General features: G+C 40.4%; 1 protein-coding gene across 1 annotated transcript in view; it reads right to left on the bottom strand.

The window, feature by feature from the left end:
• Positions 1-1,978: 1,978 nt before the first annotated feature.
• Positions 1,979-20,368, bottom strand: part of pik3r2 (phosphoinositide-3-kinase, regulatory subunit 2 (beta)) — a 28,193-nt gene continuing 9,803 nt past the window's right edge. Inside the window, exons 3-16 of the mRNA XM_069511079.1 lie at positions 11,395-11,487; positions 9,035-9,112; positions 8,524-8,676; positions 6,994-7,204; positions 6,735-6,820; positions 6,488-6,590; positions 5,729-5,827; positions 5,434-5,614; positions 5,147-5,266; positions 4,471-4,613; positions 4,180-4,356; positions 3,986-4,057; positions 3,656-3,826; positions 1,979-2,858 (exon numbers count right to left, since the gene is read on the bottom strand). Of these exons, the coding sequence (XP_069367180.1) occupies positions 2,651-2,858; positions 3,656-3,826; positions 3,986-4,057; positions 4,180-4,356; positions 4,471-4,613; positions 5,147-5,266; positions 5,434-5,614; positions 5,729-5,827; positions 6,488-6,590; positions 6,735-6,820; positions 6,994-7,204; positions 8,524-8,676; positions 9,035-9,112; positions 11,395-11,487 (1,895 nt within the window). The 3' untranslated portion in view covers positions 1,979-2,650. The remainder of the gene's footprint in view (positions 2,859-3,655; positions 3,827-3,985; positions 4,058-4,179; positions 4,357-4,470; positions 4,614-5,146; positions 5,267-5,433; positions 5,615-5,728; positions 5,828-6,487; positions 6,591-6,734; positions 6,821-6,993; positions 7,205-8,523; positions 8,677-9,034; positions 9,113-11,394; positions 11,488-20,368) is intronic.

The following is a 20,368-nucleotide window of genomic DNA, read 5'->3' on the forward strand; positions in this document are numbered from 1 at the left end:
ACGATGACTAAAGGCACTTCTAAGTATCTCCCTAATCTTCCTCACTTTTTATAGCCCTCTAACCACAAGCATCAGAATCAAATTCTTGGGATTTTCTACTTGTGCAAAGTACAGTACAACTGATTCATCCTGACTGATAAAACAATGACGTCTTGATTTAACCTCTACAGGTTGAGTTCGATCTGAAAATGGGTTTGGTACCTGAAATCAGATGAAACGTAATTATTCACTAATAATTGAGTTTCATGACATGTTGAGTGGGTGAGAATCTCATTTAGGAACAAAACCGCAATGTCCATCCCTCCTCAATAAAAACAAAATCCATCCATCCAAAATCCATGGAACTCTTAAATGTGTAACTTTTAAAAGCAGTGCATTATTTTTCTGAAACGTTCTCCTGCTAATGACTTTCGACTCATAACTTTCTACAAAAATACTTTTCTTTTTGGCAATGACAGTCGACAAAGTGTAATAAATTTGAGAGATTATTCATATTCATTCATCTCAAGAAATCAACTAAAATCAATTTCAGAGGCGACATCATGTGACGCCTCTTTATCGACCACAAAATAATGACTGGATAATCCTGCCTTTTACACAAATGACTTGTGCTTTGAACAGAGGTGGTACAATCTCCACCTCGAGCCAAATGAACATGAGGAAAACAGGAGAAACTCGCTGCCACGGCACGGGAACCGATCCGAGCGCTATAAATCTAAAGCTTGTTATACATGTATGGTGTGCATAGTACTACAGTATGATAGTACTACTGCATTCACCACATACCATACTGTATAAACTCTACAAAATGCACAATTATCAGCCACCAAGTAAAGAAAAACCTCTACCCAAACGAAGGACTACTCCATGCATATCGTACTAGATAATCTCTCAGACCACAAAGGCCACACTGGATGGCAAAACGACCGGTTCTGCTTTCTCTTTCTTGCTACATGAAAAGATCCTTCATTTGGCTCACATTAGCTGGATACTGTGCATCCTCGAACAGAATCTAAGAGCGATAGCAAATATTCGGAAAACAATTCAAGAAACACGGCGGTTAATCTGTAGAAAATCACATACTGTCTGCATGTGTGTCTGAAATATATATATATATATATATATATGTGTGTGTTATATAACCGCTTTCTCTTTGTACATCTATGTTCTACAGCTCTGTGAGTCAAGCTTGTGATTAAACCAACAGTCACAAGGGGGAGGAAGTACCGAGAGTGAAATCTGCTTTAAAAAAAAACAACAACAAACATCTGCGAGGACATTGTACCACTAACAACAGTCTAATCTAACAGAGGCTAAGCAAATACAGTACCGAAGATACAATAATCACAAAGATTTATGCCCTGCAAGTGTCTTTATCATATAGAGACTAGACACTTAAGAGAAGCACTAACAGTTATGCCTTAAGTCAATGGCTACAGGTGCTACAGTATTAAACAGGATGAAAAATGAAGGAAGAAGTCAGAAACAAAGAGACGTTTAATGCAGGACTCTTTCCACTATTTCCTTTAAGAAGGAAACCTGAATTATGTGGAACTGCATTTATCAATGTACCTGTGCATCTAGTGTATTGTGATTAAAAAGTATTTCTATATTCACAATATACCAAATACGTAGCATGCACTTCTATCATGAAATACACTATTTGCTGTCCGTTGTACCTCATCAGATCAGAGGGAGGCGCCGCTGAGAGAGAGAGAGAGCAACAAGCCGGAGCAGTTGGAAATAAAGATCATTTTTAAAGCTGTAGCTTTGTCAATGTCGACAGGCGTTCATTCTCTCCTTCCTTCTTTCGACCGCGACGTGCCCCCTCGTTCTAGTGACACAGGCTTGTGGTCATCCAAAGCTATTACTATGGCACTTGAGCAAGCTTTAAATTGAATACATTTTTTTTAAAAACCCCAAAAATAACAACCCCAGCAGTTTCTCCACCCCCTCCCCTACTCCCCTCCTCCCCCCGGCTCCAGTGACTACACCCTCCTGGTCCACGGTTCCTCAGCCGCCTTCAGGTGTGACGAGCAGCCTGGTTTAGCCAAGCCAGTCCTTTTAGTGGATGACAGCTCAGGCTTTTGTCTACGGAGAGTTTGCAGGCAGTCTGGGGATGACAGATCAGGCCTTTGTCTATAGACACTCATCGTGTTCAAAGCAAAAAAAAAAAAAAAGTGCCCCCTGTATATTTTCCCATCATCCCATCTGGTCTCTCCTCTTCACCATCTTGAAAAACAACATTTGCGTGTGCTTTTTTTTCTTCCTTCAACACATTTAGTCTTGTTTTTCCTGTCGAAGGTGTCTTTAAATTTCACACTGTACAGTCCTGGCTGACATTCTCCTCGCAGTAAAACTCGCTGCGTCAGCCAGGCTAACTGTACAGTGCTTACTTGCTGCTAGCAGTGTGCTTATATTGAAGCCATGCTGTTAGCAAGGAGTGCTCTTTGCTGCTGGACTGGGGTCAGTGTGGGAAAGAAGCACCAGCCTCCAGCCAAAAAAAGTATGATTTTTGTTTTAATTGTGGCTGCCGACAACCACATGAACACTTGCATTGTTCAGATGTTTATTTCCTCCCCCCCAATGCATCTGATTGAAAATTTAGTTTCCCCACCCTGGTTGGCGTCCGACACTGCCGGTCGATTATTCATCTGGGGTGCTGGTTCTGGTTCTGGGAGCAGGCCAGGACTGGGTAGGCAAGATTTACATTCAGCTGGTCGTTGTGTTGGACCAAGGAGACGTTTTTGTAGTGGAGCACCAGGTCTTTGAGGGACGAGTAGAGATTGTAGGGCTCAGCGAATCCATAACCGGTGGCCGTCTTGTAGATGACACAGTGCTTAGCGTCACCCTCCACGCTGAAAACAAGGATAAGATATTTACTATTGTACTGAAAGGGAAATGATGTCAATTCTGAGGACATTCTCAGTAGTTCATATTAGGGAACGGCTGAACTTATTTCCTACATTTCCCAGAATTCCTATTAATGGAAGAAATTAGCATGAAGCCTGAACTGTTTGCATCTTAGTCATACATCCTACTCTTTGCCAGTTTCCTGAGGGATTTCTCCCTGTGTAAATGTAACTGAACAATGCAAAGTTACAAAAGCACCTTAAGTACAGAGATCCCACAATGTTGTCGACAGAAATCCTTGTTGTGCTGCACTACAACAAACAAGCAGTCATCCTGCTGCTCTGAATGCTCTCTAAGCATGCTGACTTTACAGAATTGCAGGTATGACATGTAATAGGACTGCCTGATATATTACAATTAAACTCTAAGGACTACAACTGCTCCTGAGCAACCAGTGCCTGAGCTTGAAATCAAGTGTGACCTATAACTGATTAAAACAAACCAAAATCAGATGCCAGATAAAACTATTGTGATTCATGACGTGCTTCGACAGAACTCATTTCATTTGTGGTTAAAACCCTGGTAGCTTTATTCACCCTCTTTCACAAGAAAGTTCAACAATTTACCATTTTAAATCACTTTAAACTGAAAGTGTAAAACTTTGCTGAGAACTTTGTAAGTTTATTAAGAAAACAGCTTTATTATTATTATTATTTTCAATAGAAAATCTATATCAATGGAAAAGCATAATCACTATTCAGGTGGATTTCTGTCCTTCGAATAAGATTAAACACAAACTCACACAACAGAACAGGCGTAGGAGCCCTTCTGTGATTGGCTCTCACGGATGAGGAAGGTTCCATTACATTTGCCTCTCAGCATGTCCTCAGCCTGGGTGCGTTTGATGTCACCCACGTACCAGGCACACTCATCATGGTGGGGTGAGCCCTCATCTTCCTCGAGCGAGTAGGAGCTGGAAAGGCAGAAATAATGCAGCAAAAACTGAAGTACATCTCATACCATGAACATTACAGCGAGCTCCAACCACTCTCTAAATTATAGGTGCAGATACGACGGCACCCTGTCATCACAGCACAAGTTGCTGAACCGCTCCTCCATTTCAAACACTTACTCATCAGCTTCATTCTTTATGCCCAGCCATTCGTTGATCTTCTTCTGCCGTGTCCCCTTCTGTGTCAGCCATCTGCAAAACACCCCAGAGATGATTACATCGCTGACAGCCAGTTCTGATACGTGTGCTTGGAGTTTGGGTGAGCATGTACAGTATTTTATCCAGGGACTAAATGTTTGATTCATTCCTCTTACATCAAATACTGGTCTCTGATCTTGCGCAGCTGCATGAGATCTGGCTTGAGGCTGTTCATCTTCTTGTCGATCTCTCTGTTGTCAGAGACCTGCTGTCTCAGGTCCTGCTCCAGTTTACACTTGCTGTCGTGGATCTCCTTCACACGAGACTTTAAACGCTCTGAGTTGCTCTGGATCCTGATTTGAGGGGAATAATAAAATGATGTATATAAATGTGTCCTTTAAATGCTTAACAATTCACATATTTAGCAGCTTGATTTACAGCTCAGTAAAAAAAAAACATAAGTGTACTTTTGAATCTCCTTTTCATTGCCCTCGCGCTGAAACCGCTCCAAAGACTCTCTGCTGTAGCGCTCCTGAGTCTCACACTGCTCCTCAAAGATCTTGATGGTTTCATTAAAGGCCTCAATGGCTGTGCGCTTCATCTGCAGCTCCTGTGGAATAAAGAGAGAAGGAGAAAAACTGTGAAAGTCCATTTGATTTAATATTTAATGCTTTTGTAGAGTGTGTACAGTCTTCAACAATTATTTTTATGTATGAATTTCTCCACAGCAACTTTGAACATCATAAAAATATGTAAGCTTCTCACAACATCTTTAATCTTCATATTATTTGATATATATTTATCTAGCATGTTAAACAATTTACTTGTTTATAATTAAGCATATTCTATTTTTGTGTGCTGTCTCATTTTACATGATTTCACATTGTTTTTATCCTCGACTGTTGGTGTTATACACACATTTAATCTTTATCATAAATTCTTTAAGAAATTGTTGCTATGTGCATGGTTGTATAGCTCCAGTATATTTTTATTCTTTTCTGGCTAAAACCAGGTTTCATCTTATTTTCAGGATATATTTCATGTGTCTATGATTTTTATAACTTAAAAAGTAAGATTCATAACACTGTGCGACACATTCCCTGTTTGTGTGTGTTGATGTGACTCTGTGTGTTGAACCCGTACCTGTGAGGTGCGTGTGTACTCCTCATACAAAGAGTCGTACTCGCGGCTCTTTTCCTGGTACTGCTCATGATAAACTTTCAGCTGCTCTCCCACCTCCTCGATGCTGTTCTCCTTAACCAGCTGCAAAAAGCAGGTGAAAGCAACATCACCAATTTGATGCTTGAAACAATAAAACACAACTCAAACAGTGATAATTGTCATTCATACAAATGTGTATGTTTGGGAAGTGAATTTGAAGACTCACACAGCAACCAACAAACTGCTTTAAAATCTGCAGCATCACAAACCTGCTGGTATTTTGAGACCGGGTAGAGAAGCTTGGTGTCCAGCTTGGCGTTGTACTGAGCCAGAGACTCGTGGCGGTAGTGATTGATGAGCTCCACTACAGACAGAAAGGTGAGAGGCTCCGAGAAGCCGTACCTCCCATCTCTGTGGTAAATCTTGATGAGCTTGTTGTTCCCCCCTTTCCTGCAGGGGGAGACAGAAGCCAAATGAGAATGAAAATTAGTTTTTCTTTTACATAGACTGGAGATAGTATGACAGTTTGCAGAAATACAGTTTAAAAAAGAAGTGCTGTTTTACCTGAGGGTGAGAGTGTACTCGCCCTCTAGTTTACTTGAGGCATCACGGACAAGAAAGGTGCCGTCTGGAGTGTCTCGCAGCTTCTCATTCACTTCCTCTCTGCAAACAAAGCAACATATTCATTTCATTAACACTAACTCAGCTGATACTAAACCACAAAACAAGGCCTTCTGTAAGTTCTTACATGTATGTTGTGCTGCTAGTGCACACAATAATCCTATTTACTAAAAATATCAAGTGGTTCCACCCATAGTCCCTCCTAGGTCAAAAATGAATTTTCAGAGGGCCTGTGCTCCTGCAGTGTGTTTCCTTAACGACAGGTCCTTAGCTTGTGGCTATCAAAAGCTTATATATTGCAATTAATGGCTTAAAGCTACCCTTTCTGTCAAAGACAGAATACTTGGTGGGCCTCCACAAAGAGTCTAAGGTAAGTGAATGGGAATGAAAAGATGACAAATTATCATTAGTAATATAATTACCTCAGTGATACAGTAGTTTTGGGAAAATTTGCAATTTCAGTCAGAATCTAATAAATGCCCAAGAGGACAGACCTTTTGTATGGTCTGATTACTTGGTCTGAAGGTTTTTCAAACAGCAGCATTAGCCTTAGCTTTGCTCGACTGTTGAGTGTCTATGTGATCAAAAAACATCCAGCCATCTAGAAAGTCAGGTGAGGTCTCAGACTTTGAAATGGATGGAAACCTCATTAACTCTGATCAATTGCTCTCTTAACAGTTACAGTTCACTTTTGGGTTTTACCTGGAGATTTCCCCCCAGTACCACTCAGCATCATTCAGCAGGCTGCTTGTGTCCGTCATGGCTGATGGGGCCATTTTTGACTTGACTGGCTTTGCTGGAAGAACTACATAGAAACACGCACATAGACACACAGAAAATAAAACCAGTCAATACATAACTCACCAGGAAACTGCAAACAAGTATAAAGTTGTCTGATAAACAGATTATATGCTATTGTGCTATGGGGTAAAATAAACATTCTAGTCACCTGGAGGAGTAAGGTCCTGCTCCATAGTTCTTTCTATCAACAGTCTCTCCACCACTAGGGCAGGGAACTTCTCATCAAGTGATAACCTATGGAGCAATCAACCACAACAGTTTGACATACAATGGCTGATATATTTAGTACACTCATCTAGAAAAACTGCCGAACAGAAGAGAAAATTCCAAGATCCCTGATCCCTCTTCATCATTTCAAATTCACACACTCTCACATTTGTTTATGTATATCAGAAAGAAATATGTACCATGGAGTAGAGGGGCCTGTCCGGATAAGCAGTGGTCCAAAGATCATTCCCAGTGTGTGTGTGTCCAGGCCATTGCTGGCCTGCACCTGGGTGACCTTGGCCAGGTGTGTGAGGAGGTATTGCAGGGTGAGACGGTTGTGGAGAGGGACGGCGGTGGAGCTCTCAAGGACCAGGCTTACCTCTCTGTCATGGCTGCCAGCGACTGCACCATCTGTAACAGTGAATCAAATAAACACAATCACAATTATACAATTACATCAAATCTCAGGAATGTCAGTAAAGCTATTAAAAAAACATCCTTATATCTTTAATCTGATCTAGAGTGTGGTCTTTTTCAAGCAATGACAATCATGGTCAATGAGGTCTGCGCATGTTTCTGTAAATAGATCTAGTATACAGTGTATATCTGTAATGAAATCACGGCCTCCTCTGTACAAAGGAGAATCAGAAGCATTTCTAACATGCCACAGTGAGCTCATCCTCTCCCGACACTTAACTCTACTCTCTCAACGCTAACATGCGACTGACCTCGATCACCAGCAAACAACACTCAGCTTGGGCCTAGTGCAATTCTTTTACTTCAATTACAGCCACTGAAGCAATGAAAGTTGTCTTTCTCTTCACATCAACACAGATCAACTTAATTTGTTTTCCAGGATTAATTGGATTAGATTTAGAGCAGTCAGGAATGATGTAACTTCAGTTTTTCTTTTAAAGGACTATTCTACAGAGTATACAGTGGGTTCGTATACTGATAAATGTATATTTTTTGTATATGTTCCTACAGAAAGCTGCTGATTTCAGTTAAACATGTATGATGACATCCTCTTGCTGAGTCTTGAATTGAGAGCTCCCCAAAAGAAAACCCAAAGTACCCCAATGACCACCTGGTGGCTGCCTGCGTTATAAATCCCACCTCCTCCATGTTAGTGGAAGGGGCATGGACCAAATACACTTCAAATTAATTTTTCTCAAAAATGTTTTCTGTGGTTTTATGTACCTATCACTGACTTTGTGTTAATGTTTCTGATAAGTTTGGTTTTAATAAGTTATTTGATGCATCAATGGGACCTTGCGCCCACGACCCCATCCCTCGACTGCTGCTGCACAGACTGGTTCCAAATGTGCAAGATGGCAGCCTTTCTATTCTGAATATTTTCATTTCTGGATAGTAGTAGAAAGTGGAGATGTGTCGTCCATCTTTATATACAGACTATGGTTTTTAGACAACCAACTAAACTTCTGTTTACAGTTTGATTTCCAAATACACTGATTAATCAAACAAGACAAGACTTGATGGCAGCTGACTATTAACTGAGGACAGGACGGCATAATGTTGCTACTTATTGTAAAAGAATATGGTACAATCATATCCATAATAATCAGCAGTAACATACAGAAACTGTAAGTAAAATGTCCTAACTGTCTATTAAAAAGACATTTCAAAAAGACTGTCCTAATGAGAAGAAATAAAACAGTTGAAATGTTTAAGTGTCAGCTTGAAGTATTTCCTCATGAGATGAGACCGACCTGCTGACTGTTGTAGGACCTGCTGCTGCAGCGTGACAACAGTCTGAAGGTGAGGGTAGATACAGGCCGGGATGACAGGTGATGGAAGGTCTCTCAGGTAGTGCAGGACACACTCAGAGAGGTAACCCACGTCTTTCTGAATCGCGTCACTCTCTGGACCAGAAGACACACAGAATACAGAGACATTTAGAGGCAAATTCAACCATAATCGATCAAATCACTAAATATAAACCTGTTAGACATTTTGTTTCGTTGACCACACTGGTTGAGGAGATCTTTAAAGAGGCAGGGCTATGATCTGAAGGTTGTAAGGTCATTTGGCAATTATGAACAGGCAGGGGAGACATACCATTGAGCTACTGACTGGCTGATAGCAGTAGACTATCGCTGTTTCCTGACTAACATTAAATATGGAGGCACAGGTACAAAGCAGCATGCATGCTCTGGAAACAATCAGAAACTAATCGGTTAAATGCTCCGAAAAAAACAATAAGGTATCAAATTAACTCACCAGAGCTCAGGCAGTACACCTGACTGTCTGAACCTGAGGGGGAGCCAACTGTCCTGTACAATGTCATGAAATCCAGACCTGAGAAATGCAAACTGCATGTGAGTTCTCGGTCACAGACTATGGATAAACGTATCACAGTCACTACAAAGAGTCAATACAAAACGTTCTAGGCAGTAGCTCACTCCAACTACAACAAAAATAGCAGATACTCTTTGCGAAGGTACTTAGTGAATCACGCCACAGGTAATTGAGCAACAAATGCACAATGCTTTATTTAGATATTGAGCCAGAAGGAATATCAGGAAATAGATACTTGACATCATTTCGCAAGATGGACAAAAGGGAAAATATATTTTTCAAAAATAACTAGGTTGGTATCTCGTCTCCGAAAGAGCAATTTACTCATTTAAATATTTATTTGTGATTTGTCAATCTTGGGAGGACTTACTCAAAATATGTAATGCTGTAAAAAAAAACAACTTGTTCACACATGTTTTTATATGGGTAGTATTTATATCATATAAATACTCTGGCGACGATGTTGTTGGACTGTGTTGTTTGTATTGGAAAGAAAAATAAAATGAAAATCCAAATTTAAAAAAGTAAGTAGATACTCAACCCACAACTTTTATGACCAGTTGGTCGGTGTTACTGTGTGAGCAACAACGTGGACACGACTGAGCGTGTGTCACCTGTTTTCATTCTGGTCTCAAATCCAATAACAGAGTGAAGGTAAATAATCAAATGGGGGGAGAGTTGCTCCTGAAAATGTTTCTCTACAACCAATATTTACTAGAGAGGGGCCAACAAATGTTCCTCTGTTAAGTGTTTCATTTCTTTTTTTTTGGGTTCTTTTATCGTGGAAAATGTGGTTTAAAGCCAGACACAGCCCAGAAAATATAACAACTCTGCAATCTGAAATCCTGCGTCATGAGATTCTTTTCAGCAGATTGTTCCACGAGGAAGAGAAACATTTCAAATATCCTATGAAACTCTAACTGAAGAAAACTCAAATGAATATATCACAGATTTCCCATACAAAAAAGCATTTTAGAAACACTGGGTCTAGACAGCTTGCATCTAGGAGACAATTCCTCGAGACAAGGCCGTCTCTCAGGTAGCTGTGAAAACCAAACTATGCAGTCAGAGCGTGTGTGCATCCAACATTGGGAAATAAGTCTCGCTGCAACATTTTAGTTCAGAGGCAGGCTTCCTGTCGCCAATCTAATATAGACATTTTGAAATCTTTACTTGTATAACAAATCATTTTGGTGGATTTCTCTCGACCAGAAGGACGACAGGGAGGATCTGATTATCTGCAGTACTCCTTTCAGTTTTTATTTTTTGAGTGGCATTAATAACTTTATGAACAGACTAAAGCTGTGACCTAATTTCACACCACAGGATTAGAGTACGTACATGTGCTCACAATGAAAATGCCAGAAATTTAGTATCCTCAAAAAAAGTTTACAAGCTCACAAAATGCTTGATTTTAGAGTGATCTGTTGACACCAATAATCCAGAGGCGGTGAGACGGCTACAGAGAAATCTTAAAGGTCAAGAAAAAAATATTCAAACTTCAGACATTCTGCTTTCTCTTACTGTTGAGTATTGCAGTATTTCCTGGATAAAAATATGTTGGTTTCTTGTATCCTGACTGAAGGGACTTTGAATGTTACTGCTACAGTAAGTGCACGTTAATCAGCAGCTACTTAAAAATCGATTCATCATTTTCAAGCAAAAACGCCAAATATTTTTTGGTTTTACATTGTTGTAACTGAGTATATTTGGGTTTTGGACTGTTGGTCGGCAGCAGTTTGAAGATTTAATAATGGCCCCTGAGAAACTGTGATGTATCTTTTAAAAGTTTTTGACATAATCATGTTCATATCATAAAAACTGAATGTAATCTTTAGTTAAAGCCCTGAATAAAGAGAGAAAGAAAAGAAGGTAGATAGAAAAAAAGAGGAAAAACTGTGAATGGAGTCCCACTGAGCTCTATTTGTTAATAACATAGTGTGAACCAAACCCACTGTGCAGGACTCTCAGTGAGGCCAATGAAAACTGCTCTGACTTAAAACCGCATTATGCATCAATGTTGAAAAACTTTATTAAGTCTCCATTCATCTGAGGAGGTCCTGAGAGTACGCACGGTCCTGTGTGTGCACGTTCTCCTCTACATCTGTTTGACTGTCTGACTTCACTCACATGTCTGTGTGTCTACACTTGTGCAAATGCTGGCATGAGAGAGCAAGAGCCAGATGGCGGGAGGGAGACAGTCGCACATAGACGAAAGGCGGGGAGGCGGACAGGGTGTCAGTGAGACAGACGGATACGACGGCAGGCTGACATGGATATACCTCTCTTCTCTATGGCTTGGATCAGGCTGGTGAGAGCTGGGGGAGCCGTCTCAGGCGGTGTGAACTGCTCGCTCAGGTCCAGCACAGAAACAGCTGAAACAACAACACAAATCACTGTTACACTTCTGGCACAAAGCCTCTGAGAGACCATGGGGGTGCTGCAGCACTGACAAGGGTACAGTTAACTAGCAGCAGTTGGAGATACAGAGCGTGTTTAAAGCTGATACTCGATCTACAATCTGTGAAGAACACAAATGATATGATGAGGTGGAGTCACTCTTGCAAAAAGCACACCTGTTTGGCAAAAACCAGAGAGCGTGAGAGTTAGTTTGCAGAGTTTTATGAAACAAAACCTCCTGAAGAGAATTAAAACAGGACTGAAGCGTGTGAAGCACGTTATTGAGCTGGTTTGTAGTCTGGAAGTCTAGCTGATGAGATAAACGATAATAAACCCACAGCAATTTAGTTAACGTACAAAAGAATGAAAATATGCATTATTCAAAGAAGTGAAAATAAAAAGGCCACAAAAAACTGCTGATGGCCGGTAAGAAAAACTTTATCTACTTCACATCTCCCCAAAGACTAAATCAAACATCTTTTCAGTACAAAAGAGAAAGGGAGAAAGCAAGAGGGAAAAGGGAGAGATCCCATTTCCCTCCCTCCCTTTTTTTCTCCCTTTTCTTTTCTCCCCTCTCGCTTTCTCTCCTATCCACCGCTCCGTCCTGCTCGGTGTTTCGCCTTAGCTCTTTGCGTGAGTGGAGCACAATAAAGGATTTAATCAAAACTCCTGAACAAGCAAAAGCCCTGTGGCAGTGTGCCAGACCCGGCCCGACCAGGACAGGCAGCGCCTCCTATTCGGCCCCAGAGCAGTGTGCTGTGAGCTGGGGTTTGAGGCTGGGTGAGATGAGGGGGGGGGTGGGGGTAACGCTGGGAGCAGGGAGGGCCTGGCCTGGCCGGGGCTTGGCAGTAGGCTCCTGTTCCTGGCACAGCTCGGCTAAACCGCTGCTGATTATTAATTTGAGGAGTTCAAACAAGAAACGCCGCGTCAGCACATTCCGTCCCCGGCACCCCACCACCCCCACCTCCCTCGCTCTCTCTGGTTCTTGTTCTCAGTCTCCATGGATGTCTCTCTAACCCCCACTCCCTCTGTACTGTGAACTCTCTCTCTTTCACTCTATTGCATTCTTGCTCTTTGCAGGACTTTCTCTCCTGCTCCTTCCTTTTTTTTCTCCCTTTCACTTTAGGTTTTTCATAGATTCTTTTTTTTAACTCTCTTTTTTTTTCTTCTGCCTTTCTCTCTTTCTTTCTTCATGCCTGCCGGGTTAAACATGGAAACTTTGCCTGATAGTGCACACACACACACAAATGCACACTCGCATGTGCATGCGCGCGCACACACACACACACACACACACGCACACACACAGAGACACAGACACACCTCTACCTCATCTTGATCTCTGATGGCCATTTTGACTGGCAGACCCCTCCCCCCTCATCACAGTATCTCTCTTCTGGATGTGCAAAACAATTTTGACAAATATTGTAATAACAATCCCAAACCAAGGTTTAAAATAAAACATTTGGTATGAAATCACAAAACTCACAAGCATTTTCTGACCTGACTCTGCTATAGGCCGGATGTCACTATATGATCATTACTAAAATATTTCTATGCCAGTTTTCTAATCTGCAATTGTCAGAGAAAATAAACCTTGGACTGGACTGTCACAAATACACACACAGCACAATGTAAATGATATTGCTTTAGAAAGCAGAATGTATTAATTATTCAGTACAAGAGAGCAAAATCCAATCCTCATGAAACTCATATAATGTTCTGCAGGCTATGAAACAGTGAAATCAAATGAAACTGAGAATTAAGAAAATACATAGGCTAAAAAAACACAGAAATGAACACGTTCCAACAGATTGCAAGAAAGAGAGCATGGATTTCCATATTTTTTCAAAGGAGCAAACTTTCTCACTCCTACATTCAAACAATTTATTTCACTTGTATATTTTTCTTCCTGTGTTCAAAATGAAAATGAGTCCAACTTTGACTTTCGTGCAAAGAGGGAGTCGTTTCTTTATTCTGGCAAGGCAGCTGGAGCTCTGGAGACTTCGAGGGTTTTGGAAAGATATGGGAAAGAGAGACAGAGAGAGAGAGAGAAAGAGAGAGATAAAGTAACAGCAACTTGTTAGTCAATTAGAACCACTTCCTTGGCAGACAGCTCAGAGACAGGCATATGACTTGACATGTCCTGAAACGTAGCCAATAGGATCAACAGAAAGAGAGAAAAGATGGAGAGATAGAAAGAAGCATGAGAAAGAGAGAGAGAGTAGTTTTGCACTCACACTTTGCCAAGTGAATTCTGCTACACGTGTCTCTATCACATGGATTCATTGTTTTACAGTCAAAATCTTAAGACCGTGTTTTCAATTTTCCTAAAGTGAAGCTTAGATAGACTCTTAACAGGAAGTCAATTCTGACCAAACTGAGTCCTTCCACAACATCTGTGTGAGTGAGAACCCGACAAAGTCACGTGTAGTGTGTGTCGTCTACACACAACACTGAGAGTGCGAAGGTCGGATGAAAGTTACAGATTCTGTCTTTGTGTGTTTACGCTGAATCGTTCGCTCAGTCCAAGGCAAGCAGCAGATTAAAGGCAAAATAAGACTGGATGAGGGAAAACTATGCAAAGCCAATGATTTGCTCTGTATCTTCTGCATCAGTGTTCTTATGTAATATGCTGGCTCTGCTGCATTCTCCCTCTTGGAGCTGTTTGTCAGAAAATGAAGTTTCTCCTGGTGCAGAGAAACGACGTGAATGTATTCACAGGATTTCACTGGTCGCATTACTTCTCAGGAATTTACTCACTTTAACTCCAACACTGTGGATTTGTACTGGTTTTGTGTAAATTATGTGAAATTATTGAACAGTACTTATGGTGGCACAACTAATTATCATTTGCCATGTGTTCAAATCAGTGTTGGGTCAAAGATTTTATGTACACTGAAATATCTACGTCAGATTTTAGGCAAGTTAGGATTAAACTAGAATGGCACTCAGTGGAGTGTATTCCTCCACCAAGGCCCAACAGCCCCCATAACAAATCACATTTAAATTCAATCAATACAGATTTTTAAATGGATCAAGCACACAAATATAAGTGCCGTAGAACTGTAAACATGCTTGATTTATTTCATCATGAGCCATGAATTATTCTCTGACAGATCAACAATGATAAAAAACAAAACAAAAAAACTTCCATCCCTTGATCTGGATCTGCACTAATATCTGGGTTCTGCCTTGTGTCAGCATTCATCCCTCCACAAGATTTCATGGAAGTATGGTTTCATGGTTGAGTATGCGCAATTTCGTTGCTGAATAAACACAGATGTCCAACAACTAGCAGAATGATTAATATTGACTGGAGATTGTTGAAACTTTTCTATCTCAGAGTAATTTTGGTTTCTATTAGCTGTAGAAGTACTGGCTTTGCCAAGTTCTGATTTCCATTAGAGTGAATGGAATATCCCCAAAACTCTATAATGAGATTAACTTGAATGTTTTCAATTACACCTAAAGGTGTTCATTTTTATCTCTGAGTTCCCAGGGTTCCCTCGGCCTCCAAAGGAACATAAATATTAAGGGCTAAATTACAAATAAACACATGCATCTACAAACGAGAACAAAATCTGCTGGAACATTTTTGACCCATGCCGTTTACTTCAAGCATGTGTTCCTTGTGTGCAGTGGTGACAGGCCCAGTTGGTGTCTGGCTCACGGATGGTGTGTAACAGTGTGTATGCTGCTGGTCAGGTTTCACTGCTACATGTCTTCACTGCATCCCAACTATGCAGACAGGCAATGCATCATGACCAGGCACACCATCCACTCCTCTGTCACAACATGCTTCAAAGCTACACGTGTAGAGTGAGACCCTGCAACCAAGTCAAACACAGGTGATCCCCACACACACCAACGTCAGGTCTGGTTTTATGGGCCTGCCCGCTCCACTCAGAAAATATATGAATGCAGAAACATGGTATATAACAAGTAAGAGCAGAATGATTGAGATTTTAGAAAAAAGACATACTGAAGCTGTATCTGAAATGGGCCCAGGTCCCAAAAATAAAAAATGCTAATAAAAATATTAACCCCAAAAAAGAACCAATGAGAGTCAATTTATGGATTTATTTTAACAAATATGAGAATTAATTTTTCTCATTATATTTTTAAAGAGGGACCCCATTAATATTAGGCTTGTTTTAGCAAGGTAATATTGAAAGTTGTAAATAATTGACAGTTTTGTGCTTATGTCACTTTGCTATTAGGTTTCAAAGTTGGTAGCTTTATTGTTCCATTGGAATGGACATTCACAATGTAAGCGACAACTTGAGTGATTGTTTGGTGAGCAAATGTTAACATGTCTATACATTGATTTTAAACGTTTAAATAACTTGGGCCTCTTAATCAAAACAATAACAAAAGATCTAGTTTGATGACGTCGTGAAACAGCGTGGGATCATGGGAGTTACTGTCTTCACCACGACCGTCAATGAAAATCTACCTGACGTGACAAGTCATGTTCATGGATGAGTATTTAAGTTTTATTCATATTATGCAACAAATGATAATGAATATTTGTGATCCATTACTAGTGACTAATACAAAGAATAGAAGGAAAAAAACAGCTGACTGACTAACTAGCTAACTAACAAGCGGCGCATTTTTTTCTTGACCTTACGTCGTTTGCCCCAGAAGTTATAACAGTGGCAGCAAAGCCACAACTTTAAGTGGATATGACACATTTAATATGAAACCAAATTGATACGTCCTGTTACCTTGAATAAAATTGTAGATTTGTCTGGATTTGAACATCATTGAGAACATTTAGGAAACAATAAGAACATAACAAAACAATATACATAACATATTGTGTTGCAATTGTCTTCATATTAGTACATTTCAGTTGTAGTTTCAGACTGTAGAAACAGGGAAATTGTCTTCTATAACTGTGCACATGGCTTCATAGCAACCGGCCTGAGTGTTGACAGTCTAGGAGAGATGGGTCAGTATGCTTGTCGAGTTGTTGAACTCCGTCTCAAAGCCTTTCCAACATCAGAGTCAGGGCGTTAATTTTTGTCACATTCCAAATTCGACAGTCGGAAATTCACGCCCACTTCACACAGCCACTGGCTGGGTGCGCGACTTCTCACAAACACTTTTTTCTCATTCTTCAAGACACTGAATTCACTTTTCATGTGTACATAAGAAATGCAAAATTATAAATAACTTTCAGGAATTAAGGAACAAAAGTGTGTGTTGTGATCCCTCTGTAAACGTCTCTCTCTGTGCCAGGCTTTCACACAACCTTTGAGTCTTTTATGCATGTTATTTTAGTGAAAAAATGCACATTGTCAACTATACAAAACATACTTTACTCTATTTCTGGTTTGCTAAAGCCATTCATCTTTTTCTGAGACAACATCATGCCTGAAGGAGTTCTCGCTTCCTTTTCTGGCAGTAAAGAAAATAAACAGAACCATAAACAAAACTAAATCCTATAGCTCAGCAAATTGCAACATGCTAAATCTACAAAAGTCCAGGAGAATAATACAACCGTCAGAATAGAAAAGAAATAATACAGCTGGTTCCTATATTTGCAGTTGGATAGGGTGGCCTTGGCCTACACTGTAGTCCTCGTCTCCCTCCCTTCCAGCCCCTTCATATCTTTCCCATTCTCTTTCTCCCCTCTCCCCTCCTCTCGCAGCCCCTCCATGGGTTCTTTGAAAGTGTTTTCCTGGTAAGGCACAGGGAGTGGAGGGTGAGCGGAGGCCTCTCCTTTCTGAGAACTGGCCGTGCTAACATGGTTTATAGCTGCCCAGAGACAGTATCAGACGTGTATGTGAATCAGGGAGCGAGGCTGCAAAAAAAGAGGGAGAGAAGGGGGGGGGGGATACGGAGGGAGGAGTTTGCGAAAATGCCAAGCCATGGTTCACTTCAGCAGGCAGTTAAAGTGAGGCCAAAGAGAGGAGAGAGCAGGAGGAAGAAAAGAGAAAAAAACTCTCTCTGGGTTTGGAGAATTATTTCTGCAGCAAGTTTAGAAATGTTATGCATTTGAATCTGAGGACTGGAAGTGATTTTTAGTCATAATTTATCTCTTGGTTGTGCCAAAGCAAAATGCACCTAATGCGATGATGATAAATTTAACTAAATCCATTCTGATAAACCTTAAAAACAGTAGAAATGAAGAAAAAAATAACACAAAATTTACTTTGACACAGAATGTTATTTTTTACATTTTCAATTATGTAAACCCAAAAATAAAACATGCAAAATCTACAAAAGTGTAGGTGCATGCAGAAGAAATATGCATTATTTATATTGCTTGCTACTTCAGAAAAACATTGTTTTTTTTACATTTACATGAACTATAGTAGTCGTCGTCTTGGTGACATACTGCAGTAACCTGATTTCTAAAATGCAAATGAGAAACCTGGTTTCCTGAAACTGGATAGGGGATTAGGAAAAACCTGGTTAAGAATAACATTTCTGGAAAATAGGCCAATTTTTTTGGCAAAATGTTGTCTACACTTTCTGATGAGTTTTACTTGTGTATTTGCACGACAAAGACTGCAGGCTGAACATCACAGTAGCAGCAGTGAAGGAGGTTATGTTTTCATCAGCATTTGTCTGATATTTGGCAGATTACACAAAAATGACTGGACGGATCACCATGAAACTTATTGAAAGGATGTGGAATATGTCAGGGAAGAAGCAATTCAATTTTGTTGCCGTTCAATACTATATTTTCCTTGATTTCACAGAGAATAATTCATGGAACTTCATGAAAAAATCTTTTTTATGGGACTGATTGTGTGTAATTTGGTGCAGATCAAAATAAAAATCTGGATCTAGGGGATTTAAATGTGGTTTCATAAGCAGACTGTCGTGCCTTGGCAGATGTATGCACTCGACTGCATGCCATTCTTGTAGCTGTGTCAAAAACAATAAAATCCAAAAGCCTGAAATTTAAAACAAAATACATTTGTATAAATATAATTTAACATGTATACATTTACTACAGTAAGGGAGAGAAACTGCTCTGTCACAACAGGGCCAGTCTTCACATAACATATTAATATCTGAATTCAAATGTTCAGTCTTGGCTCTGAAGTATTGTTGGGGGCTGAGCTGAAATCTGATAAACAACCAGCTGCATGTGAATGTGGGTTTTACAGTAACCAGGTTTCTGCATTAAAAGACAGCTTTCTTTACTTTGCTGTATTTTATCCACGATCATGCTATTTGTTCTGGTATTTCAAAGTGCAAGCAGCTGACAACTGCATCAGTAGCTCTTTTCTTCCAAGAGGCAAACAAACTGCTGAGAAAGTTGTGTGTTCTAATAACTGCAGTTAAGATGAGGAAATGAATGACGCATTCAGCTGTACATTGAAATATAGACACCGGGATTAAACATGTAACTTGGTCAACTTTTCCTGACCACCAGGCGCTGGTTCTGCCAGTTGACAACAAATGTTTTATGTGAATAGTAAATGGGCCACACTAACAATAGCTCTATTCACACAATGACCAGGGCTTCTGTTGCTTTAGGGACATGAAGATGATATTTGTAAAATTACCTCCCACCAACCCCCCCACACCTCTCACCTCACTTCCCACTCCTCACTTTCAGGCGTTCACTTAGTTCTTCTGCCCCTTTCTTACCAAATCAGACACAAATGCCTGCTGCCCAACTGGTTTGTCTCACTGTCTGTCAAAGTGCGAGGATACTGTTCCGCTCACCTTCCTCTACCGGAGACAGTGGAGGCCTGTTTTATTCACAGACACATTCCCTTCAACCTAAATTTGTATTTTTCTCTTGGCAAATAGAAATCCTATTTGATAAGAATGCTCGATACATTTGTGCTGCAGCAATGATATCCTGTGCTTTTTAGGAGTTTTCGGAGAGAAATACTCAGAAATGAATTCCAGCTAATGAATTTGAATGAGGCTCAGTGTACTTTGTTGTACTCGATGAATAGCCAATTGGCTCAACCAGAGGTAATTCAGAGTTCACAGCCTACGTGCTCACAGTGGTACTTAGCCCATCTGTCATAAAAAAGCATGGGGGAATTGGGAGAGAAAACAGCCTTTGACAGAAGGGGAATGTATGGTTTCATATGTAGAATAATAAAAAAAAGTTTTATTTTTCTGTCTTGGCTCTACGCATCTTTTCTCCTGGCATCCCATACAAGGAAGCAATAAATCAAGCAGCCGAAGCCAAAAAGCAAATGAGCAAAAAATGATGGAAATCTTGGGAGACTGTGGTAACAAATCAAAAGGTTTTACTTGAAGTTGAGCTCGCTAAAGTCGACCAATCCACGCCATGTCAATGTTTGACTTGGACGCCGTCGTAGCTGAAAGCAGGCACTTACCACCATGAATAAACATCAGACGTGCCTATTTTCCCAAAGTCACAGGAGTGAAGAGAGGTGTGAAAGAACAGAACACTTATCTCTCAGAAAGAAAAAAAAAACTAAATGTGCACAAAATACAAACACACCCATTAAAACATTTCTTTTTCTTGAAATGTAAGTAAACAGGTATAACTCTTGTGTGCCAAAATTACCATTTATATCTGTATCTTGGTTCTAACAGTAGAAAACAGCCCCTCCAGCCTGCACAATCATTTAACCCATAGGGTGAGTAAAGGTTCAACGAAAGAGCGGCAGGCATTTTTGTGCAGATAAGCCCAGATGCAGTTTAGATGCCTCTTAACATCCACATGTTACTGCTGAATTTAAGGAGACACAGATAGACAGAGTGAAAGGCCGACCTGTACAGGAGAGTCCAGTGGGTGGATGGATTAGCTCTTTATTATTAGGAAGTCAGTCTGGTTAGCTGTGCGTACGAAGACGTGAGGCTTATGACTCATTCCATGGGACACGTCTAAGCCACTTC

The sequence above is a fragment of the Paralichthys olivaceus genome, chromosome 16 (genome assembly GCF_024713975.1).
Source record: "Paralichthys olivaceus isolate ysfri-2021 chromosome 16, ASM2471397v2, whole genome shotgun sequence".
Classification (NCBI taxonomy): Eukaryota; Metazoa; Chordata; class Actinopteri; order Pleuronectiformes; family Paralichthyidae; genus Paralichthys; species Paralichthys olivaceus.